The 26421-nt window shown below is 37.9% G+C and overlaps 1 protein-coding gene across 4 annotated transcripts in view; it reads right to left on the bottom strand.

Moving 5' to 3' along the window:
- ADK (adenosine kinase) overlaps positions 1-26421 on the bottom strand; it is a 304356-nt gene that overhangs the window by 21257 nt on the left and 256678 nt on the right. For all 4 annotated transcript variants that reach the window (XM_082311360.1, XM_082311362.1, XM_082311361.1 and 1 more), the window contains one exon: positions 21774-21888. In XM_082311360.1, the coding sequence (XP_082167486.1) occupies positions 21774-21888 (115 nt within the window). The remainder of the gene's footprint in view (positions 1-21773; positions 21889-26421) is intronic.

Here is a 26421-nt window from a genome sequence, read left to right as displayed (position 1 = left end):
AACTAGGCACAACAGGGTGAATTAAGATGAAGCAGAAGTCTCCATTCTGAATGTCCTTGCTTTTGTGACTTTAATGTTGCTTTAACTTCATTTTTGTGTGTGATCTATTATGTTATAAAACTCCCAAATCCATCATAGCGAACACAGAGACACCTTGGCTAAGTGCACTGGTCATCAGTGGCCTTGCTTTTCAAAGTCAGTTCTGATTTCATTTATCATTCTGAGAGCTTATGAAATAAAGAATAATTACATAAGTGTGGTGAAGTCCAAGTGCTGCTCCTCTGGGCATAAAATCCAGTGTTCTATTTTTAAGCAACAAATATCTTCTATGGCAAACACCCTGGGATACAACAGATTCCACTTGGATATTATTTCCTGGAAGCCCAGGATTGTGAGTGCAAACTGCAACAGGGTGTCTATAATTAGGGAAGTTTTAGTAATAAGCATTAATGAAATTTAAAATTTTGGGGCTTGGATTCAGCTCTCTCAATGATTTTACATTAGTGAGGAACTCAACTGTTCTAGAATGATATAGAAATAATCAAAATCAAACATTGATGTGGTGATTTCATAGGCTGAAGACAATATTCACAGATAAATCAGAATGAATCAGCTCATTGGTGAATTTAGTTATTGTTAATTTGTCTCATTATGTACATAAAGATGTGAAATCTATCTTTCTTTTCCTCAGGCAAAAGTATGCGTTACCATATCTAGCTTAAGATATTTTTGTAGGTAAAACAGTCTGAAGAGATAATAATTGGAGAGTGATAATAACTGAAAAAGCAGTGCTCCTTCCATTCTAACACATTTAAGCTCACAAATGAACACAAGCCTATTTCATGATGTTAACTGAAACAATCGAACTCTGATGATAGCTGCAAATACTACAGGTCTGTCTTTAAACCAAATTAGAATCACAGACTACACGTCTACTCTTAGTACAGTAATAAACACCAGCAAGCAATCATTACATCCAATTAGGCTGAGTACTTTCCTTAACTGGGTCATTTACCAGTCTCTCTTGCTCTTAAAAGTAGATTAAATGTGTAAACTTACATTTAATTACCTGTAACAGAACTCTTATGGGCAACATGTTGGAGTGTCCTTAATTTTATATTAAAATAAAATAAAAGGAAGAAGGGAGCCCTAAAATATGTACAAAACCATCTAGCTATTTCCTCAAATAAGCTTTTGATCCATGGGCTGGCAGTGGTAGTACAGATGCTTACAAGATGGAGACACATTCATGTTTCTTTTGTGAGCTTTAACTTGTAAAAAAGGAACAACTGTGAAACAGAATTCTGCCCCATCTCCTCCCCACCTCCATCCTCTCTAATTTTCTTTAGATCGGGGGCCAAAAACAGATAAAAAGAAAGGAGAAGGAAAAAAAAGAGACAGGAAGAACTTAACAGAACATAGAAAACTGAACTCAAAACCTATAAATGTCTCTGGGCAGCTATAAGGTAAGAAGTAATGAGAAAAGTATTTGGAACAAGCCCATGTCAGTCAGGATGATTCTGAGCTCTTACCTCTCTCCAGAAGATAAAACCCAGAGGCCTATAGGCTTTAAGTCTCTGCACCTTCTTCAGCACATTAATAAATCTTTCAAAATCACTAGTATAACAACACTTTCTCCTGTTTTTTCTACAGTAAAAAATGCTGTTGTTGCTGTACTTCACACAAAGATACCATACTTGATAACGTAAATCAAATAGATACCGCCATCTCCCACTGTATCAGCACAGCACTGTCCAAAGTTAGAAGGCAACATGGCGCAGGGCACCGTGCGCTGAACCCCTGGTTAGAAATCCTTAAGACTTCCAGTGATGACTGTGCTGGTTTTGGCTGGGACGGAGTTAGTTTTCTTCATAGTAGCTAGTATGGGGCTATGTTTTGGATCTGTGCTGAAAACAGTGTTGATAACACAGGGGTGTTTTTGTTATTGCTGAGCAGTGCTTACACAGAGTCACGGCCTCTTCTGCTTCTCACCCCACCCCACCAGCGAGCAGGCTGGGGGTGCACAAGAAGCTGGGAGGGGACACGGCTGGGACAGCTGACCCCAACTGACCAAAGGGATATCCCGTACCGTGTGACGTCATGCTCAGCACATAAAGCTGGGGGAAGAAGAAGGAAAGGGGGGATGTTTGGAGTGATGGCGTTTTGTCTTCCCAAGTAACCGTTACACACGATGGAGCCCTGCGTTCCTGGAGATGGCTGAACACCTGCCTGCCCACGGGAAGCAGTGCATGAATTCCTTGTTTTGCTTTGCTTACGTGCACAGCTTTTGCTTTACTTATTAAACTGTCTTTATCTCAATCCATGAGTTTTTTTTTTCACTTTTACTCTTATGATTCTCTCCCCCATCCCTCTGGGGGGAGTGAGCGAGCGGCTGTGTGGTGCTGTAGTTGCCGGCTGGGGTTAAACCACAACAATGCTGCATTTCAAACCTGGCAGTGCTGATTCAGCCTGTCATTTCTAAGCAAACAGAATGAGATCCTGCATTTTCAGGGTGGGACTTTCAGATAGCTGTACTAGATGAACACTCCAGGCCCCCTGGCACTTTCTGTGTGCATGCTAAGTTTGCCTTGTTTCGCATGCCAACATCTCCTCTCTCCTCCATCTAGTTCCGTGCATTGTTTGGTGATGTAGCCAGGTAGGGCTTGTCAGAAAAATAAGAATTTATTTGTGCAAGTCAATGGAGTTAAATAGTACAACAAGGGAGATGCAAGCCAGCCACATGCTTTGGGATCTTTCTAATCAAATATTTTAATAATATACAACAAATGATGCTGTATTCTAATGAATTAAATATGTAGCCAAGAAAACTTTATAACTAGTAATATAGAAGATGTTAAGCATTCATTGCTATCAAAAGCAATGTTACCCTAAACAAGTTATGGAGTAGGTGTCATTTATAATGCATTTATAAGTCTATGGTATGATAAATTAATATTTGTATTAATTAATTGTATTGCCATAATAAAAGATCCAAATAGTGCCATTAGGCTAAAATTCTCCTTGCAGCTTGCTAAGCAAAAAAAAGTCCTTATAGCTGTGTTGGCCAGGATGCAAAGAACCTCAGAGGCAGCTAGTTAATTTTCAGTAGAAACAGAGAAGGAATATGATTCCAAAGACTTTGAATCTTCTGTGGCTCTGTTCATGGTCCTATAGATATCTCTAGGGGAAATGACAGACTGCAGACCCCATTTTCCCTCTCTCCTAGGAGGTAAAGTTAATCCAAAGATGTTCAATGAGACTTACCTTCCCTTTACAGCTCTCCTCAGACACACACATTGTGCCATTATCTAGTCAAGAGTATTTTTATTCAGAAGTCATATTCATAGCATCTAACTAAAGTGTGATTCATAGGATTAGAGTTAATAGAGGAAAGAAGGTTCCTCCAAAGGAACTTGTACACTCATACACATCAGCTATTAGCAATGATGTAAAATTAAACACTATTTTTGCACCCATCCTCTGAACCTATGTCTATTCTGTCTGCACTCCTGTTAATTCAACACCACTCCTTTGAAATAACTCTTGAATTATACTAGCATGAGATCAGACTCAGAACTCTGTATCTAGTTACAACAATTGTAAAAAATGTTAACAGCCTCAACTAATGACTTGTGAATAGCTTCTATAGGCCCAAATGTATTTTGTTTACTTTATAGAAGGTGTGGGAGCCACTTAAACATCAGTATTTTCTATATCATCACTGCCAGCGCCATGAGTTGAAGCTCTACTTTATTTCTTATATTAAATAATTCTTTGTTTGCACAAGTAAACAAAACACTATGACTGTGTGTAAAAGATGGGGAAGCAAGAGGTCAACAGAAAATACTAGTTTTGCTTCAGTTTGGTGCTAATATAACATTTTATTTTATATATATATATATATATATGCATACATATATGGAAAAACTGCCCTAAAGAACAAGCCGCTGAATTTTTCTGGCATGTGTCACAATGTTTAAGGTTTAGAATGGCAATGAACTCTGTTGAAAAAGCCTTTCTGAGCACACAAGAGTATTGCCATTTGCCCGCTAGGCACAGATTTCAGAGGGAGCTGAAACTGCGCCCACTGAACTGCCAGAAAACACACTCCTCTAACTCGGCATGGCTGCTGAAGACATAAGGTAGTGTTCAGAGCTAAATCCTTTTCCTGTGATCTCTGTCTGGACCAGGAAAGGGGTTGAGGACTCAGGAAAGGCAAAGGGTGTGAAGTCATAGGCACCAAAATTAAGAAAAGCTTCTGCAGATGTTTCACTGATACAATATAACGACTGTCTTGGAATTACTATGAAGAGCTCAGATCAAAATCAGTCCTGAAGACAGAAGAGATGGGTTACCATAAAGGAAAACCATGAATTGTATGATCCTAGTCTCTGTCGTGAGCATGCTCTACTGCAGTAAGCCTAGCCACACCAGTGAAAGTACGGGGTGACACAAAACCAGATCTTGCATCGGATATTAACAAATATAAATATCTCTTCCTGCACTGTAAATCCTACATGTATTGGTTTGGCCACTGTACATCTTATTTGATCCTTACGTGTAAAAAACCAAGCCAAGCCCTCAAAAAAACGATTATTTTTGAGCTGCATGTGGGAATGGGAAATACAAGCAAATCTATTTCTATCCATAAATAGGTAGCTCAAGAACTGAAAACACACACAAATGATGACAGTTGGAATGTCAATGTCTAATGTAAACATACATCACATATTTATGTCCAAGTTACACCAACACATACGTTCTAGCTCACACATGCTCTTCAACCTTCTGAAACTTGGCTATGGGGACTGTGCAAAAATGAAGCATCTTTCAGCTCAGAAAGCAAACCGTGCACTTCACTTACTGTTTGCACTGACCCACACGCTAGCAGGAATGCATGTATGTTTGCACTCCATTTCATGGTATTCCACAGATATTTTAAACCACTGCCTAGCTGGACCATCAACACACTGTGCTATGGGAGAATTTTCTGACAAATATCGACCTATAATCAGGTCAAAGCAATTCCTACCCAGAAGCTTATCAGGGCATTGGCTAAAAAAAAGGAGAAAAACACATCATAATTTGATTTTGAGCAGGACAAAAACTGTATTATGCCTCACATTTTTATACATTAAGCATATTGTCCTAGCGGGGCAAACACACCTGTCAAAACTTGCAAGCTTTCTTAGCTATACCTCAGTTTCAGAGTGGTGAACACAGAAATCACATCATTTAAATAAATGCCATGTTACATGACAGCTTTGTTTATGCTACATGATAATCTGAGAAGCATGGGTCGTCAGTGGAGGCAGAAATGGGCCCAAGGCACTTCTATTTTACTTGAGCATCAGTAAGACTGAAAAGAGGAGTGAGCATTAGGTCACTACAGAGAAGTTCTGAAGGAGCTTTTTCTTCTGGGAGAATTTATATTTAGTTTCATAAATACAATCAGTCCGTCAGAATGAGAGAGACAGCCTTCCCTAGAAACATTACTAAAAATAAGTTAATGTACATATATATATATATATATATTTCTCCTTAAAAAAAATAAAAATTAATTGGATACTAGTTGGACATTGCTGAAGTAGGTATACCATAGAAATTCTACAGTGCTGCCTTTAAATATTCAAAGTATATGCAGAAATTTTAGTTTTTCCTTATAATGCAGAGCTCAGATCTAGAATTTCTACAATTATTTTGTTCTTCTCATGCTGTATTTGTAAATTCTATGTTGCCTTTAATTAAGATCTCCCTAGACTACTTATTTATTTTTGAAGAATGAAACATGCTTGCTAAATGAATTTTCTCAGGCTCTTGCAGGTTTTAAATCTATTAGAAGATGTCACTGCAGTGGAGGCTGAAATTTGTTCTAATCTCAGTGGGAAAATATTCTGCTCTTAAAATGCCAGTCAAAACCAGAGCAACTCCCCTGTTTTTAATGGAATTCTTTAAGCATTATGCCAGTCTAGAAAGAGAATTTGGCCCAAAATGGAGGAGTTTATTTTTCCCCTAAATTAGTCACAGATCATTTCTTTGATAATTAAATAACCCAAACTATGATCTCTGTAGTATCAATCAGTTTAAAAGTATTACCTAACCATTGCTGTAAGTAGGATGGCCAATCTACCACCTTTTAAATAATTTCACATACATTTTAATGTAAATTATGCAACCCTGAATTGATACAATATTGACTGCATAGTGAACTAAATGTGTTTGGATACAGTTATTATAATAGCAGTTTTGACAAACAGTTTCCAGCAAGAGCTCTTGAATCGTATATTTGTGTAACAAGCCTGTTAAAGCATGGCAGTAGCATATAGGCACTCATAAAGGTAGCACAACAGGTTTTACAGTGCATGCACTACTGTCATTTAAAGTAAACCCCAACACTATAAAAGCAGGCTGCTTCACAAAACCAAAATAACTAACCTAGCAGACATATTAAAAATTTCCAGCCTCTATATCTGTGGAACCTTGTCAAACTCCTACCATCGCCTGTCACTCTCAGTTACTTTTCTTTAAAGTTTTATTTCTGTAGTATTAAATTACTGAATCATTCAGTTTTAAGCTATTTCAACCTAAAAAAACCCAAAACAAGACATTGATTTTCTTTTTAGAAGCAATAAAACATATTAAAAGTCATAAAGCTTTAGTGGACATGTAGAGCCAAGTTCAACTTGTGATCTTTTAAACCTAATTTGTGTTCTATTGTCAAGGTGATCACCAAGATATGTATTAGAAGGAAAAAAAAAAGAAAAAAGGTTCCTGCTCTGAAGAGTTTCCAATCTGAAAACCAAGGTTGGTAAGCAAATAAATAGAGAGGTATAAATAAAATGTGGACACTCTGCTGATATCATTAAGTTATGAAAAGTTATGAAGAAAGGTAAGAAGCAGGTACTGCTTTAAAAACCAGATAGATATAGAGGAAAAAAACTCTGGTTAGCCTACAGAGTGAGATCATTTGAACTGTAACTTAAAAATGTGGAAAAAAAAATTGGAAAATGCTTGTTACTTGTTCCTTTTAAAACCATTTCAGTAAAAAACATATACTTAATGGTTATTTAGACACACTGCCGGCTTTTTTGCCATGTTTTCCTAGAGGAAATAAATCCAGATTAAAAAAAAAATTAAGACTTTCAATTTAACATTTTTGAATAAAAACTGTCCTTTTCTTACAGAAACAAAATTAACTTCTGTAATGCTTAACTTGCCAAATTTATACTTGTACCAAGCTTTTACTCATCTTTGCTGCTTACTGTCTTTTCATGGACCCTCTTTCCCTCCATCCTTCTCTGTTGCCTGTTGATTCCTACTGATTGCAGAAATTACTGAGGTGTCTACTGGTGACCCGGACGCTGATTGTAGCCAACGATCCTAGCACAATTGGATTTTTATGCCAACAAAAACTTAGAAGGCTTCATTCTTTTTCCATATAAATACAAATCTGATCCGATAGCTGCTACTCGGCGGCCGCAGAGGCATGAGCAGAGGGCGCCAGGAAGGAACAAAGCTGCTTGGGAGCAGACTAATGTTTGGAGCAGGTTTTTCTGCTGAATGCACTCGTCAAACTCGACCTTTGGGCCTGTATTGTTTTACTCATCCAGTCTCTTATTTCCTTTTTCTGATTTTATTCTTAAATGCCTGTACATTTTGTACATTCAGGCTGAAATCGGAAGAGTGGTGCTTTCTTCCTGTAGCTCTAATCTTTTAAGAGTAGGCCTCCAGTTCCCTGTTAACCAAAATCAGGAATCCACCAGTGCCCCCAGACTCCAAGGACAGGAGGGCTGTCACTCCCCACCAACTTCTCTTATTCCAGCAAAGGGTGTGCTCCAGCCCTAGCCTATCCTTAGCAGTTTGGCTTGGCCTTGAACAAACCCTCGTTTCTCTTTATCATCAACTTCTAACATATATTAATTTCTGTCTTCATTTCCCTAAGCCATCTGAGATCACAGCTTCATGTGCTCTCATCTTCTAGACCAGTGTAGTGACTACCCCAGAAGCCAACACACAATACATATCCAGTATGAACATTTAACATGCTTTACTTTGCTCCTCCAAACATCTGTTTTGCTTGCACACAAAAAGACCACTTTATGGTTTCTGTATTCTACCTTTCACAACAACTGCCCCTTGATTTTTGGAAATGTTTATGCTGTCTAGTTAAGCAGGAAATCCAAAAACAATCTTTAGGTTTTTTACATTTGGTTTTAGCCAAGTATAAAAATGTCAGTGCAAAAAGCAGATACTTATATTCCATGATGCACCAGAGATTAAAAGAAAATTGCATTTTTAGCACTACAGTGTTTAACTGCTCACAAATGGATTTTCATATTTTTGTAGTAATTCACAGTGTGCAATAGGTATTGTAATCTAATCCACCACAATTGCATAATTTTTGACCAACTTGCTGTTGATAAATAATGCAAGTATTAGGTTATTAAATTTTTTACAATTAAGTGACTAAGAAAGCTGTTTACTGCCTTCCGCTATACCCTCTGTTAATAAGATCGTTGTTGCAGATGTTCATGTATGCTGCATTGATGTTTAATGGTGCATGATGCTCTAGGTGGTTCCCATAACCTTGCTTTGTCTACTATGAGCTGACTCAATTGATATGATAATAGAGAAAAGAGGTCTGAAACAAGCTGGGCTGTACTGGCACAATTTGCATAACCTTTAAATTTGCCATCATTTGATAGCCAACTGCTCCTAAAAATTCTTATTCAGTTGTCAGCAACAACAATATACTGTACAAACAGCATTCTGCAATTGGACAGGTGGGGAGGAAAGAGAGGGCATGTATAGTTTATTGCACTTTTATATTCTGTCAGGAAATGTACTTATTATCAAATTTATAAAGCCAACAATTTGGAGTAGAGTTCTGCAGTTTCATTCGTGACCAATTGCTATTAGCCACAATGCCTGGCCTGGCATCTTTTCAGGTTCACAGTACAATATCACAGTGTCGGATTACTAGGGACATAAATATTTGGTTCCATAGACTCCTCTCTGATTTAGTTTTGACTGCTAATCACTGGGGCAGGGAGAGGAATCAGGATGGATTAGGAGGGCGGTGGGGGGCACAGGGGAGCAGAGTACAGCAAACAAAATCAATGTAAGCAGCCCTCCAAACTTTAAATCTGGTTTCTGACAACTCTATTTTAAACAAACACTAGTATTATATCATTCAGTAGGTATAGCCAAAACCTAACCGTATAAAAATAGTTCATGTTTACTGTATTCACTAAAGCTGCTGTCTGTATATATTTTAAGTCAGGTCTGCTTACTCTACTGACTTGATTATTCCTAACAAAGAAAACAGCTATGGTGAAAATAAGCTGGAGCCTACTTTCATTCAAATGGGATCAACAACATAAATGTTATTTTTGTGGTATCCAGAGGTTTATATCTCAACTGCCACTTCATATCCTATATTATGTTCAGGTGTGTCAAGGTCAGGTCATTGGTATATTAGTAAGGTGCATAGCCTACTTTTCAGATATGGCATTTAAACCGTTTCCACTTTGCTTTATCTGTAAAACCTACTGTGGAAATCACCGAGCCAAACCGATCATAAAATCTCACAATTCCACTTTTAGACAATTAACCATTTTTGAGAACTCCAATTAACCTCCCCCACCATGTTAACTCTAGCTGTTTTGTCACCTTACACAAAGTGAATCCTAAATCCCCAAAGGCAGGTGAAGCAGGACTCATTCAAACCTCCCCTTTGTCCACGTTTTCCACTAGCCAGGATCTCTGTTCTGACCCTCCTGGAGCTAAGGATTTGTCTTCCATTCAGCCACCTATTTCCCACAACTTTTATTGCCTGCAACTGGATGCTACAGCAGAGAAACTTCTAATCAAAGGGTCAGTTCCTGCAGTTAATTTTCATCCAGGGTCACCATACATACCCACATTTTACTCTCCTTCCATTCTCTGCAATTATTTTATAGTGACTATTTGAGCAGTTGAAGATTAGAGGCTTGAAAACGTAAGTTCCATCATTTATGGCAAAAGCCTGACATGGATAGCTACAATTTAAACTTTTCTACAATGTTCATTCAACTGTAATCACAAGATGGGAAATAAAATCTCTAAATTAAAGATGATAGGCTATCAGAGTCTGTAGGGCACCTTCTGGGTAGAGACTCTGCTGTTCAAAATCCTCTGTGATGATTTGTTATGAAGTGAACTGCTGCCTAATAAAAAAAGGCTAAAACTGCCAAAATAATGGAAAAAAAAGATTTTCTACAGAAGATATTCTGCCTAGGCGCCAGTGGTCAAAGGGTCCAGTTCTTTATGCACCTCATTTGTAACAGACAACAAAGAAGATACCTTAAGGTAAAACATGTTATCAAATCTTTCAGCATACATAAAGTTCACTTTTTGTATAACCTCTAGGCAGACTACAAAAATTGAATTGGAGATTGCAGACAAGGTACAACACACAAAAAGACACATGGATCAGTATAAACCATTAATATTCATGAATGTTTTAAGTTCTCCATGGCCATAATCGATATCCAATGAAGTTAATGAGATCTTTCCATTGATTTCAAAAGACACTGGGTTGAGCCCCAGAGACAACAATATCACATTCTCTGCAAGCACTCCAGCTGATAACACATACTTTGATAAGTTGCTACCCTCCCATCCAGAATTTCAGCATTGAACAAAAGATACGTTATCTTATTTCAAAATGGTTTTGCAAAATGAGCAATATACCATTATAAAACTGAATATGGAGCATATAATATCTTTAATTGAAGAGCAGTCAAGGCCACAGTAGTTACTTGTGATGTTAACACCAATATGAGATCCATAAATAAGACAATCATTTGTTTAAGAAGGAAATGAAAAAAAAAAAGTCTTAATGTGTCACCCTCCCAAAAGGTTGAGATTTTGTCTTGTTTTAACTTTGAGCCTCTGGAAAACAGTACTTCAAACTCTTATGTCTTCTAACACATCTAAACCCATCCAATAGATTTAATCACTGATAAGTAGAGTTATAAGTTCAAACTGGCCTTGACCTTGGGCAGTGTGACATTATCTGAAAACGATTAATGGTCTGAAACTAAAGGAAAAGCTCATTAATAAAAGCAAAACCGTAGAAAGGTACAAAGGTAAAAAAAAAAAAAAAAGAAAAAGAAAAAAAATAAGGAAGTTTTATTAAAAGTATTGATCATGACCTAGGGCACTACAGACATTGATCTTCCCACATCTCTACAGGAAAAAAAAGGTTAAGCCAACAAATTATTGATCTATTATGAAACCTGCTGAACAAGCCATACATTTAATTTCTTACAATGAAAAAAATAATCACACAAAATTAGGGTAACAAGAAAATACATTTCTTAAAAATTATTGTACAAAAATTACTATCTGATTAATTTCATAAAATAGCCACCGTGTTAGTATGATTTGAACCTAAGTGTCGGGAGGTGAGAAGCCTACACACTGTAAACCTTTAAAGCATGGGTTTCAGATTTCAACTCATTAAACCATGTTTTTAAGGAGAAATGGGAAGTGTCCAATACTGAATATTGCAGCAACACAGAATGCATATATAGAAAAGGACAATGCTGAACTTTAAACTTAAAGCATAAATTTAATGAAAAGTTTATAGGATAATTATTTTATATGAATCAGAATACTGTAGTTTTGGATTTTTTCAGTTTGTTCAAAAAGTTAGAAAGATATATTTAGACTGACATAACATTGTAGCTGCAAAAACAGTTGCTGAAAAACTAAAAGTCACCAGAATTTCATGTTTGGTGTACATGGAGAGGGGCAGGTGTCCTTTTCAGAAAATAGGGGATAGCCTTGACAAAGTTGCATCACTTACATGTACCTGTGAAAAGCACAAATTAAATTTGGAGGGCTGTCGTTAATTCCAGTGCTTCCCAAGTACTGAGTGACCGATTCTGCTGTCTCACCAGTCTTTTAATATAGTTCTATGAGAAAATAATTGGTTTTCAGCATATGTGTCGTAGTTTAACCGCAGCCACCAACTAATCGCCACACAGCTGCTCGCTCACTCCCCCCGGTGGGATGGGGGAGAGAATTGGAAGAGTAAAAGTGAGAAAACTCATGGGTTGAGATAAAGACAGTTCAATAGGTAAAGCAAAAGCCACACATGCAAGCAAAACAAGGAATTCATTCACTACTTCCCGTGGGCAGGCGGGTGTTCAGCCATCTCCAGGAAAGCAGTGCTCCATCATGTGTAACGGTTACTTGGGAAGACAAACGCCATCACTCCAAGCGTCCTCCCCTTCCCCCCCAGTTTATATACTGAGCATGACGTCATACGGTATGGAACAGCCCTTTGGCCAGCCTGGGTCAGCTGTCCCAGCCGTGTCCCCTCCCAGCTCCTTGTGCACCTGGCAGAGCAGGGGAAGCTGAAAAGTCCTTGACTGGTGTAAGCACTACTTAGCAACAACCAAAACATCAGTGTGTTATCAACATTATTCTCATCCCAAATCCAAAACACAGCACTATACCAGCTACTAGGAAGAAAATTATCTCTATCCCAGCTGAAACCAGGACAATATGAGATGTCAAAGAAACGGTTTTCCTTCTGATAGTATATTCATAGTTCTGTCCCCTTATTTGCTCTTTGCTTTGCAGACATAATTCTACATTATCAGCCGATCCTGGAGCAGCTTTCCTTCCAGCTTTGGAACTACAGTCTTTGTTGCTAGATGGAAGTTCAAAATAAAACGCCATGTTTTATGCCTCAGAGTGAGGCTCCACAGCAACTTCAGCCACTATAGTTTGCAGATACTGCTGTCTCATCTGTGTCTCCCTCTACTGCAAATCTTGCCTTCTGTCCTCCCATGCTGGCACGAGTACTCATCTGGACCCTGCAATGAGCTGGTTCAGAAAGCTCAGTACCTTTCCAGAGTAGGTTTCTGCCGGTCTGTGCGGGCTGCTAAACTGGTTTGCCATGCAGGCAGAGAAGCGCTGGCAGGGCGGGGGAAAAGTAGGGGATGGAAACGTGTGTCCTAGGATGAGTCAGTGATTTCTGATTTCAGTTTAAAACTGCCAGAGACCCAACTCTTAGTCTCTCGTGAGGACTACGTAGCCACAGAATGAATAAGGTGAGTCCTCATTCCTTCCATGACAGAACAGTAGGGACCTGCCTTGGTAACCATAAGGCTTAATTACTACCATTCCTTCTTCTCAGGATTTCTGGTACGTAGTTCTGTTGCTTCGTGGTTTGAGCAAACAGAATAATATTGTGCCGATGTAATTTTTTCTGCGTGAACCACCTTACAACTCACTCAGGTCACCAGTGAAATGGTACTGGTTTTAAAGTATTACAGCCATGTATACAGGTGGCATCAGAAATTTATGATAAATTAATTCTATGTGGATGCTCTGATTGAGGAATAATATCACAGGGAAGGCCTCATTTTGGGGAAAAAAAAAAAAAATTAAGCTACAGTGTACTAAGGTACTTTCTTTCCTGAACAAGAGTGTCCATTTGGGATTTAATGGCACCTGAATTGGTATCTTACTGTAAATTCATTCAACTTTGCTCTCCAGAGACAAGCAAGACAGGCCTCAAGTGGTTTAAGAGGTGGCCTTACTGAAATCCCCCTGCCTAAGTCCAGTCTTGATGTTAACTGTGCCTACCTGTTATGGGCAGCACGTCCAGGCTATATATACCATTTCTGAGAGGAGCTCTTCAGCGTACTGTGTGCCATCTTCTTGTGATACATTTAGACTCAGTTGGAATAGTAAAACCAAAAGCTGAGTATGAAGAATTGCAGAAGTGTCTCACACTAATGGGCTATAAAATTCTTTGTCAATCAATGTAAAAAACGTGCACATACAAAAAACAATTCTAGCTTTAAATACACAATGATGGGCTCTAAACCACCTATTACCACACCATAAAGAAAATTTGAAGTTACAACAGATAATTCTTTGAAAATGTCAGATCAATCATCAGTGGCAGCCAGAAAAGCAAATAAAATGTTAGGAATTATTAAGAGAGGAATACAGAACAAAGGAGACAACAGAATTAAACCACTTTGTAAACTTCTCAGGCGCTTGAGCATTCTGGTCCCCCATTCACAAAGTGTATAGCAGACCTGAAAAAAGGTGTAGTGAAGGGTGGGCCAGGGTGTCAGAATTATGGAGCAAACAAAGAACAAATAAACAGAATGGGAAAAGAGTCTGGAAAAAAGACTAGCGAAGAGCAGATAAGCAAGAGTTCTGTAAAATCAAAGTCACAAGACATCGCATATGGAATGGCTATGGACTGGCTGTGCAGTACAAGCAGCAGGAGATAGCCAGTAACATTATTACGTGACTGAATCCAAACAAATAAGGGGAAGTATTTCTTTGCATAACATGGGGTCTGTGACACTCATTATCACAAGACATTATGTACGGTAAAGTCCTATTTTGGACTATTAAGCACAAAGACAACATCTCTAGTTCAGAAATTTCCAAGGTACAGATTGCTGGAAGCTCGGAGAGTGTAACATGGAAGTATCAATACAGATTTGTTCTGGTTTTACCTTCTTTTACAAGCACCCACTACTGTACACTGTTGCAGACACCAGGTTAGGCAGACCTGTCGTCTGCCTCTGCCCTGCTCCCACTCTTTCACCCTACATTGCCTCTCCAACATCATATAATTTCTACCACCTAAGCAGTGGATTTGTATATTAACAGTTATGCCTCCAAGAATCCGTTTTAGAATTATGGTACAAAACCTGACTTCCTAAATCTACTTATTTGTATCTGAGAAACAAATATAGAAACTCTTCTGTGTAAGCGGAAATACTGTCTAGTCCTAAGGAATGGGATAAGGGCCCGTATTTGTTGTCCTTCAACAAACATGCATTTTTGACAGCTTAAAGGGGTAATTTTTCCTCAGAATGCCAGAATGTGAATCCACTGTAGCACCTAAAATTCAGGCTAGGTTTAACAGGAGGCACAGTTTTGCCTTGAAAATTCCTTACTACTAGTGACCATACACGAAAAGGGGACCCAGCTTCACACTCAATTTCTGGGCTAAACTGGTGCGTTAACGCATTAGACCAGAAAAGACATCCTTTTCTTAAATCAATATGAAATTACTGAAACACACACACATTACATATATACATATATCTATTTACATATATGTATATGCATCCTTTGAGATGCAACACCTGATACACTTTTAAGTCCAGTCAAGACACCAGTATCCAGGAACTTAGGTTTTAATAATGTGTTTCAGCTGTCTAATAAAATGCTCAGACCTCCTCTCCCACACATCATGAAAGCATGAATGGTCCCAGCTACAAAAAGGTATTACCAGCTTTGCTATTCATTAATCCCTATCAACAAATGTTCATTATTAATTTAGGTTTTGTGGTTTCCTAAGCCACGACTAAACTAAAAGTAAGTCTATTGGGCTTTCTGGCTCATTCGTTATGCCATTAGCAGACTAAAATTTCCTTTTTTTCCTAAATCCATTTTTGTTTTTTAAACTTTTCTTTCCATTTGTGAATATAAATGGATAGGGAAGAGTGAAAGTGTGTAATCTTGTGAAAAAGAGTACACACAGTGATATAACTCAACTACTCTTTCCCTAGGTCCAAGACACTACTTCTGTTTGTGTAAACACATGGGAAGGCTGTCTGATAAAAAGGGCTAGTCAAGGTTTTGCTGTCTGGAAAGCTAAGCATGAAAGCTATGAAAAGTAAGGAAAAAAATAACACTTTTTCTTGCTTCTTAGAGGAGAACACACAATACTCAGTAACTTACAGAATGAGGAGCTGCAAAACAAGCCCACCATAAAATGTCAGCAGTGTCAATAGTAATAAATACTTCTATGTTTTATAGATAGGCTTACAAGGTAACATGCTGGTCTATGATTGCAGCACAACCTGACAAAGAAAACCTACTGACCTCTGTTTAGAGTAAGTTGTATGCTTGAACATCAGTTCTTTTTATTCCCCCAAAAAGGATACAGCATCATGCCATTATGATTTAAGAACGGCTCTTAACATCTCTCTAGTTTCCACAATTTTGACAACCCTTCCAAAACAAATGGTTTAAAAACTCCCCTTCTAAAATATTTAAGATCTAACATATCCTTACAAAGTAAAAGAAGCTTCATCATTCATAAGCACATACTAGCCATACCTTTGTTGTTATTTTCATTTAGATCAGGTTTTCGGTCTATCCAAACATATAAACTTTTAATTTATGAACATATGTGCATCCACTTAGCTTATGAATGGTTGTACTGGGTGACACCAACATCCACTTAGCTCAGCATCCTGTTTCAGGTAACAGGTAGAGGCAAATCCCTAGTATTACTCCAACATCCACAGCTTGGTAGGCAGGCTCTAAAATCTGGTAATGTTGCAAGTTTTATTGCAACATATTAATTTGGCTATATTGCATATGCTGTTTAATTTATGGAATAGATTAAATAAATTACATCGATTATAAATAAATAATATATAAATAAATAAAATAGATGAAATAGCAAGTATTACTAACAAGTAGAAATTCACAAAACTATTTCAGTAGGTACTATGTGGTAGGTGCACTAAGAAATTTTTAAGATGGACCCTTCTCATTCTACCACATTTGCCAGCACTGCTAATACATTTCCTGAAATATTCTCAACTAATGTACCCCAAAACCTGAAGAAGATGTAAGTGGTTAATAAGCCCTAACTGAGGTGGCTTTAATGCTTGAATCCTTAAAAAAACCCCATTTTTACTGCCATATTCTAACAAATGAGGTTATTACAAATGTGCCCTTAACAGAGGTGGTCTTGCAAACATTGGGGGGGAAAAAGAATGGAAAATTCTATGTTCACGCCTGAACATGCCAGATTTCATCATTCATAAGTCGAAAAATGCTGAAGTGATTTTCTATAAATTCGGATTGTTTTTCTTTCCTCTATTAAAGCTATAAAACAAGCCAAGTTTAAAGTTTGTAGCTTCAGCTGTTTTTGAATTATGCAAATATTTCAATATAAAAGTATGTTTTTCCTTTGCTGAACTGATTTTGCTCAGACTTTCCAAAGACTTCCCTTTGGGCCAAGACCAGTCATAAAATGTATCTGACTAAAAGTAATTTGTTTAAAAATGTTATGAGCAACTCTGTAAAAGGGATAGCTTTCACAGCATTTGATTCTGACAAATGTTATAGCACACATATAGATATGACATATATGTACTTGCCAGAGCTTGTGATTTTTGGTGAGTTTCTTAAAAGCTCCAGCTGCTCAAATCAGGAGATTGCATGTGTTCATTAACTCTCCCCCCTTTCCCTGCATATGTATTTTTTGTGGTTACAGAAGAAAGTGTTGAAACATGAAATGAATGTATCCCATAAGCTCAGGAACCCTAAGTGAAATCCAGAATCTCAGGCCTGGGAAGAGGAATATGATGGAAGAAGGCTGTGGTAGCGGGACCAGAGTCTTGATAGCCAAGTAATTCCCAGTATGGACGAGGAGCATTCGCACAAGGAATTAACCCAATACTGTTCCTCAAATAAACTGTTCTGGTAAGCAAGTCCACAGATCCTATTTTCAGTTTCCAGTACCTTTCCCAAACCATAATCCTCTGTACTGAAGGGTTTCGTCACAGGTGTCTCTCACAGGCTACTTTTTTCCAAGAGAGTTTTATCAAAATTCAGTCATGTTGGGGACCGATGCTAGAGAAAATCACATTTTTGTCAACGCTAATTCTTAGGGTCACTGAGAAGATCCAACCCCTCCACGTTCTTCAGTAAAAATATAAAATTTGACATCATAGAAAAATGCACCTCAGGTTGCCCGGAGAGGTTGTAGATGCCCCATCCCTGTAAACATTCAAGGTCAGGCGGGATGGGGCTTTGAGCAACCTGATGTAGTTGAAAATGTCCCTGCTCATTGCAGGGGGGTTGGACTAGATGACCTTTAGAAGTCCCCTCCAACCCAAAGCATTCTATGATTCAATTTCGTGAAGATGAAAACTTCAGACAACGCTCATTTGCATGTGCTCTGTGGAGTCTTATTAGAAGCTGACAATTTAGTCAACATTTCATCTGCCACAGCTCTCGTGTGCCAATCCTAAGCACTCCTTTCCTTCCCTATAAAACACACTGATCACACTCAGCTTGAATTGGAGCTTGCCTCTTCCTTGCAATTATTCCTACTGACAGAGAACAGGAAGGAAAGGGAGAGAAAAGGGGCCTTGGGGCTGGAGTACTGTGACAGAGAAGATACGAACAGACAGTAGAAAGACCCAATGTGCTCCATGATAAAGAGACAGAAATTTTTCCTCTGAAAACACAAATAATTCAGACAGCCAAAGAAAGTGGACTGACAAATGGGAATGGCTTAGATTGGGATTGCTGATGCAGTTATTGCTTCTTACCATTTTCATGATCTACTCCAGTTGCATGGGCCTCTAAGTTGCTTGTCAATCTGTGCCTGAGTGCCTACAGCTCATGGTCTGTTTGAGGTGAGCCACCAGTGTTTTTGGTGGGCATTAAAACAATGTTGTGTAAACTACAACAATTCATAAGCTGACTAAACATCTTTGCAGTATGGCTGGGCCAGATTGTTGGAGGAAGTAGACGTTTTAGCTGTCTCAGTCTAAGCTCTCTCCCTCGTCTATCAGAGCTATATTCTCAGAACTTTTTGGTCAGTCTTTTTTTCCTTTTGGTAACAAACTGCGCCTTTCTGCCCTATGGTCTACTCCTCAAATACCTGTTGATACTTCCGTTCTCTGGAGTGTCCAGGAACCAACAACTGTCGCCACAGTCCTCTCCACATGTAACGATGAGCTGTATTTGGCCTTCTTCATCCCACCAAAAACCCCAAGAAATTCCACATCTAATTTCCAGCACATATAATTCTATGCCCTTTCATGAATGAGCTGGCAACCTGCAACAACCCCTATTATCCATCTTATTTATTCTCCTTCCAGCAAGAGCTGTATCAAAGTGTATCCCCTCATTATTTCCATTACCTGATCTCCCATTCAACCTACACATAACTCATTGAAGAAGTGCACTCCTCCTCTCATAACCCAGCCCTTCTCAACTTAGCCCCACGCAGAGGCTTTGTCTGACAGAGGAAACGGAGCTCTCTTAAGGATGCTCTTACAGCCTCAGTGTTGCCTTTCTCATCTTGCCATGCATGGGCAGGGGGAAGGGAAAGATGGGGAGGTGGCCATCCAGCTGTGTCTCTTCACCAAGTGCAGCCCAATCCAAGCCATTCACTCCCATGGCTCACAGTAATGCTGGATGCTTCGCATTGCTGCTAGAGAGCAGAGACCTTTCCGTGGGGAAAACAGAAAAGGGGAGGAGGGAAAAAAAGGCAGAAAACCCACAAAGGCCAGCTTCACCTTGGAGTCTTTTACTCTCACGCCTGTAAGCTCCAGGTCCATCCTGCGCTATTTCAGGGGACATAAACAGAGACCACTAGAATATGTGATACTCCCAACAGCTGATGAAGGATGGTTAAAGGCAGCAGTAGAAGGAAAGAAAGGAAGAGTAGAGTCCTTTGCCTGGATACTGATCCCCTCTGGTTGAGTCCCTACTGACAGAAACATCTTTCAAATAATAAACATGTTCTTATTATGGACAAAATATAAAGCAGAAGGTACTGATAAGCATGTCCAAATCCATAGCTGACTTTGCAAATACAATTTTAATCTAGGCACAAACTAATTGAGAATATATTGTTTCCTCAGAAAGGCAGGATAAACAACTACACACAGCCTGCTTTTTCAAAAAAGCTATTCTGCTTCTGTGCATTAGAAAAAGGAAACTGGTAACTACTCCTAAATGCAGCAATTCTTCCAGAGATCATTTAGAAACTTTTTATGCTTTCCACTGCAGGTTTCAAAGCACAACTAGACCTAATTAGCGTTGAAATAAGTGTGTTAGCAGGACTCTATGCCATTCTGTGGTACCATCATATGCTAAATTAAGGGGACACATTTTCCTTCTTTCATTATTATTTTAATGTGAGGAGGTGGGAAAAAGACGATCCACACCAAAGGAAGGAAAAGGGGGGAAAACAATAACAAATTGGTATCTCTTTTGAGAATTGCCCCACAGGCCAAACATTTTTATGTTCTTAATCATTATTAAATGACTTAACATGACACACAGAGCCTGGCGAATGATTGCATCCTGACATGAGAACGAATTACAAATGAAATGAAAGATCAAGCTGTATTAGAGGACTGCCTCTGGGAAATGAAAATCTTTAATTCTCTTTTATTATTGACATTTATTTGGCTGCCATGAATAACAACATAGCAAAGAGATTCAGCTATGCTTGTGCACTGAATAGCTTATCCCACGGCTCAAAACTGCCTTAACATTTATCATGTTTGCTTTTGTAGCTGACACCATTGCATACACTCTCTATCCATCTTGCATTTATCATGCATATATAGTGCATTCTCTAATTTAAGTTCATTTCATAGCGAACAAACAGCTAAGATTAGCAAGTGTCAGTCCTCAAATAAGCTCCCAGTTGTAAAAATATCAAAGAAGGGATTAATGGATTTGTTAACAACTCTAGTTTGAAGAATAATATAAGTACACAGTGAAAATTAAATAAGAGCACAGGAGGGTTACATATAAGATTTAGGTTTACTACCATTATTACTAGCTCATGTATAAAAACATTTTTATACTGCTATTTTTCAGCCAACTGTACAATACTCAAGTGGAGTGCCTCCATATGGGCCATTCACGTAACGCAGTAACTTTCTGGAAGCAACACTTCCATCATTATTCAGTGAGATGATACACATACCCAACTCTCAATGACTGCTTTCTATTTCCTTTAAACCAGTTTGTAGCTAACAAAATAGAGGAAGAAGCAAACTATTGGAGAAATCATTCAAACTGCTGCTAAGAATGATCTATATAGCACTGACATACCTACTTAGTGCCTAGCCCTGCAGCCACAGACTGAAGCCAATTCTGATTTTGAGGCAAATACCATATGAGTAAGCAGCGGTCCCTCAGGTGCAAAGCTTCCTCAACTTCACTCGCTTTCCAAAGGAGGAATTCAGCCCTGACTTACCTTGTGAAGGAACGAACGACTAAAACGGCTTGCCACAGCACATGTTTTTAATAGCTTTATTTAGTCTAGAAGCATAGGTGGACGGAATTAAAGAGACTGTCAAAAGGTAGGCAGTCATGTTTATAATGCTTAAATCTGTGCCTCGTACATCATCAATTCAGACAGCACAAACTACTTGTATCCCTGCTAGAACACCTTTTTCCCACGTACTCCTTTGAGAATAGAAGAGCAGACGGCTGAGAAAAGCTAAAGTGAGATTTTCTGCTCAAAGCAAAAAAGCCTGGAAATTCACTTAGTACTGGATTTCACTTCCTCCTCTTCACAAATGTTTAAATATACTATACTGTTGCACAGCTGTTCTCAGCAGGCATAGTGTGTTCTTGTTTGCAGCAAAGATGGCTACACAGATAAAATCTCAAGTCATAAAAATCTGAGTAAAACCAACTGGATCAATATTTTAGATCTATGTTATAAAAAAAGAACTTAAGATGCTCAGAACTAAATTCTCAGGCATTCCTGTGAAATATTAACTTCTCAAATTCAGAATCTTAAAGCAATTAAAAGCATAACAGATGAGAAACACGGACTAACATCATAAGGCAAATGCTCCGACTACCATTAACAGTTATAATTTATAAAACCACAACTTGTAATTGATTAACTAGAATATTTACTGTGAGCAACAGTGGAGATTTGAAAAATATACCTGTAGCCATTACAGTGTCATCTTTCCCCTGGGTAAAGACTACGATTCGTTGCCTTTTAGTGTTCACCTTTGGCAGGGCTTGTGTCTTCCGGGCTATCTCTTTAATGTCTTCAGTCTATTAACAGAGAGAAAGAAAATTCTTGTTACCAGCATACGAGAGCAGTGAGAGATTAGAACTTTATTAGCAGATCAAAGATTTATTTTCTTATGGCTAGGTATAAAATAGACTTTATTGTCAGTAGAGGAAGGTTTTTAAACGGAGGAATACTTCATTCTCCAAAGGGTTTATGTAGTACTATGAGACCATTGTTTTTAATCTTGATAATGATAGTTCAGCTATTCCAATTGCTCCAAAACTGCAAAGCTAACAAAGGAATTACAGAGCATTTCCTAATGAGCAATTAGTGGGTTTCTTTGCTGCTGACTGGATTCTAACCTTACCTATCATAAAATTAAAAATAAAATTGGTAAGAGAATACTTTGGATAAACTCTGAGCCTGATTTTCATCCAATTTAGCTGGGTTTTATAGTACTATAATCCCTCCGATTTCAGCAGGATTACAAATACTGTTTCTCTAACTTCCCCACAGCAACTGATCTCTCTCAGCAAGCAAACTGACTGCACGCTGCAGCACCTTAGAAGGTGTGGAGCCCAGGTGAATATGCTCTGTGCTCACTAGCTGGCTGCATAATTGAGACGCAGGGAAGCAAAGGGTGAAAGCTATATTCAGTGGGGCACAGAACATCCCTGATTTTCTGAAGGAAGACTATGCTGCAAAAATTTCAGGAATCTGCTTTAAAGGGACTTTGTCTGCACACCATGGTGCATGTAGCTAGGAACAGAGAAACTGGCATACTGAACCAAAACTCTCATCCATCCAAACAGCACAACTTGTCATTAGAATATTATCCTTCCTGTTCTCATAGTTGCCCTATGATCTGAAACACAAGGATTTCAATTTCTAATTTACTTAGTTTTCAATCTAATCTAAATATAGGTATTCCTGTTATTTGTATAAGCATCAAATCCTTTTAGAATGCTATGTGGGAAGCTTTTGTTCTCAGATTTATCTCAAGTCAGTAAGTTCTACAAATTAACTTTGGTATATGTAAACCTATTCCTTGCCATAATTTATACTTTTTTCTTTTTTTCTTTTATTTTTTTAACATTAGGAAAAGTAAGAAAGACTATAATTATTCTCTGTGCTACTTACCATGTCCCACTTTATTCATATCTGTGTTAAATAACACCATACTTTTTCCTCCGGTTTGCGCTTGTGTACAAGCAACTGTAGTGAAACATAGCTGATTTGGTGAGGGCCTAGTGTTGAATATATGAAAACATAACAATACTTTCTGCATTGTTTTGTGTCCTGTTTGTTATGAATGCCAACTAATTTTTAAACACAATTACACAATGAATATAGTTAATTTCTAAACCTGTCCAGAGTGGTTTCAAGTCATTTGCTAGAGTTGTTACAATTAATTTATATTATTATTAAATTATTTTTATCTTCCAAAGTCAGCATATAGTGTTATTTTGAAACCCAGCAGTACAGTATGTGCCATTTTGACTGCAGCTGCTGATTTTAACAAGAGGTTGATTATTTTTCATCAGCAGGTCAGTTAAACACTTCAAGAACTACAATCTGCATACCATTCAGTCCCCGTTACTTGCTGATTTTTGATGATCTTGTTGATCTTCAAGCACTTCACCTTTATTATGGACAGAGAATATGCCTGGGCTATATATTTACCAGTATCTCCTTATGTGAAAATTATCTAGCTCTTCTGCAATACTCTTAGCCTCCCTCTAATTTCTCCCCCAACTCTGGTAGTCAGTGAGCTCTTTGCTTTATACATATTTGCCGAACATGAAAATAATTTCCCCTTATTTATTGGTCTCTTTACCTCTTTTTTAAATTCTCTCATACTTTGCATTTCCATACACTACACTTTCGTTTTTGTTATTTCTTCCTTCCTCCTGCTTGGACTGTTAATATAGCTTTTAGAAGGCAACACCTTCCACCAGAGAAGAAAGAGAACGTTGAACTCCTCTGCGTGGACAGTGAACAGAGGCTATCTTATACCTAATTTTCAAAAGGCAAGGAGTCCCTTAAAGATGCCAGAGAAAAAAATTGAAATCGCTGCTCTTCTGTTTTGAAATGTCTTTTTAAGAGATTTGTGAATAGCAGGTATCAGCTGGTGGCACAAGCTGTTGACTAGATGGAGAATTACAGCCCTCCAGCTTGGTAATATGTAGGCTTCTGAAGGTTCACCTAAATTCTGAACTATTTCAGGCCTTGATAATTAAGAGATCCATGAACTAGAAAACGCAATAAAGCATCATGGAGATCAAAGGAAATGAGAGAGGTGTTTAGTTTTTGCTAAGTAGGAAGTGGCTACTAGTGACTTTATTAAGCACATTTACACTGGAGCAAAGCAGGCACAGAAATCAAAGAGCTTGAAGATATTTGTGGAATGTATTTACATGCACTTTAAATTTTAAAAGGAAAATGAGGAAGTTATAATAGGAGAAAATGGCATGATCAGGAGATGATATCTTCAGTTTAAGGAAGAATAAAGATGAACTTATATGAGGGAAAGAGGACCCTGAAGAAGAAGATTAGTGAAGAATGATGGTAAAGGATGAAATAAAGTAGACAGCAAAAGAAAGTAAAAAGTACCAATATTTTCAGGAAGGATTAAATACATAATAAGCATGTAACAGTAGAGGCAAGGTATTTAGGGGAAAAAAGGCAATTTTTTAAAAAGCAGAAATTTCAAAACAGAGTGCTTTGGAGACTTGCGTCTGATTGTGCAGACTTCAAAAGTAACTGAATAGCATCTTCTAAGAGAATTAACTTGGCCATTTTTAGCCGAAATCACTTTCTATACTATAATTTTTTCAAAGGAAGAGAATAAAATAGAGCTTATATAGTGGAAGAGCTACAATCTCAGTGTTGATGAGGCTTTAACTTTTCTACAATATATCTCCACCTTACCATTATGTTGTATTTTGAAGGTACAACTGTGACATTTTATAATACGTGAATATTTACAGCTTAAGAGTCTAGAGGTACTATGGCCCTCATTTCAATGTCAGGCAAACATCATGAAACGCTGTCATCTCCTATTTCTGTTCAGAATATACATAATATTTTCACATAGCTGAAATGAATAATATTTGTTTTGCACTGACTCGTATTTGCACACTTATCGAGACTTTCTTATACATCCTGTATCTACAGACATGGCTGAATGGTAAGACTGTACTGGTCTGTGGTCCTAAAGCCTCTACAACGTGTCCCAAATTCACAGGATACTCACACATATCCAATTATACACTTGAATCTGATTTAACAAAGCTGACATACAAATCTCACAAAAGCGTGATTTGGCTATTGATGCTGCACCTGAAAAACCTTGCATGTAGCATTCATTCCAGCAAGTAAGTGGAATATATGCATGTAAAGAAAGTACACCAGATATCCCAGGATCAGATAGAGGTATGTGAAAAACTGCATACAGTTAAAACTGCTAGCCAAACTATGTCTTCTGATCTTTGCCTCTGAACAGGTACACGATACCTGGGACTACCATAGCCCTGACCTAAACAGGCATAAATCCATCGGCAACAGCGGACCTGTGCAGTCTACCTCATTAACTTGGAGACCTAAATTTGGTCCAGGGTACCAAAACTCTCTAATTTGGCTCCCCAACCAAAACATACTTAGGAGGAGACCTCTGCCTCTAACAGGAAAAATTATTTTGCATGACAGCTGCTACTAACCCCTTAGATACATACTGTTCCATTCGCTTCATTTTACTTCTTGGGTTGACAGACAGAATTGAACCTTAAGTTTTATGCTAAAGTAGGATCATGTTTTCCTAATTCCTACATAGCATAAACAGCAAGTTACCATTTTGTAAAAACAAAACCTCACAAACCTTTGTGCTGGCAATTTTGTTATTTGAAACATATTACAAACATCCAGTTAAAATACACTGACAACCATTCTACCACTTCAAGGGGAACAAAGTCCAAGAACTTTCCTGGGATAAAAATTGTGACTCTTATAATGTATTACTGAGATGACTGCGATATACAATTAGGATGAAGCACTGTCTTCGCAGACAGTGAATTTACTATTTATTTAACAGTTTTAAAATGTCACAGAACACGAAATTCACAAAAACAACCCCACTGATGCACTCCAGGAAGAGACCGCATCAGAAGTAATGTTCTACTTCTGATTATTACAGATAAGTGTTGGTCAGGAGATAAAATGAAGGAAATAATGGTCTTCAAATACCGTGATTGATTTTACAAAAATACCTTGGATTTCAGCAAAGTACAATAGAAAACTAACTCTTGGTAAGGTGAAGCATAAAAAGAGAAATTCCTTTGAACATGGTTTCTCTTACAAAGAAAAAACAAATTTCTGTCACAGAAGTGTTTTCTCCTGCCTATGACAAGACTTTATTTCTTCAGAAAAGGTGTATTTTTTCCTGTAGTTGACTTGATTGTACTTCTTTTTTTTTCTTTTCAAAAATTGTTTCAGATATACTTAACTCGATCTATATTTAAAAGATGCATTTAGTCCATGTAAACTGTTTAAATTACTGGAAGGTAGAAAGGGAGACA

Source organism: Platalea leucorodia, assembly GCF_965183815.1.
Source record: "Platalea leucorodia genome assembly, chromosome: 4".
NCBI lineage: Eukaryota > Metazoa > Chordata > Aves > Pelecaniformes > Threskiornithidae > Platalea > Platalea leucorodia.
The sequence above is the reverse complement of the archived record's forward strand: the minus strand, read 5'-3'. Positions and strand labels throughout refer to the sequence as shown.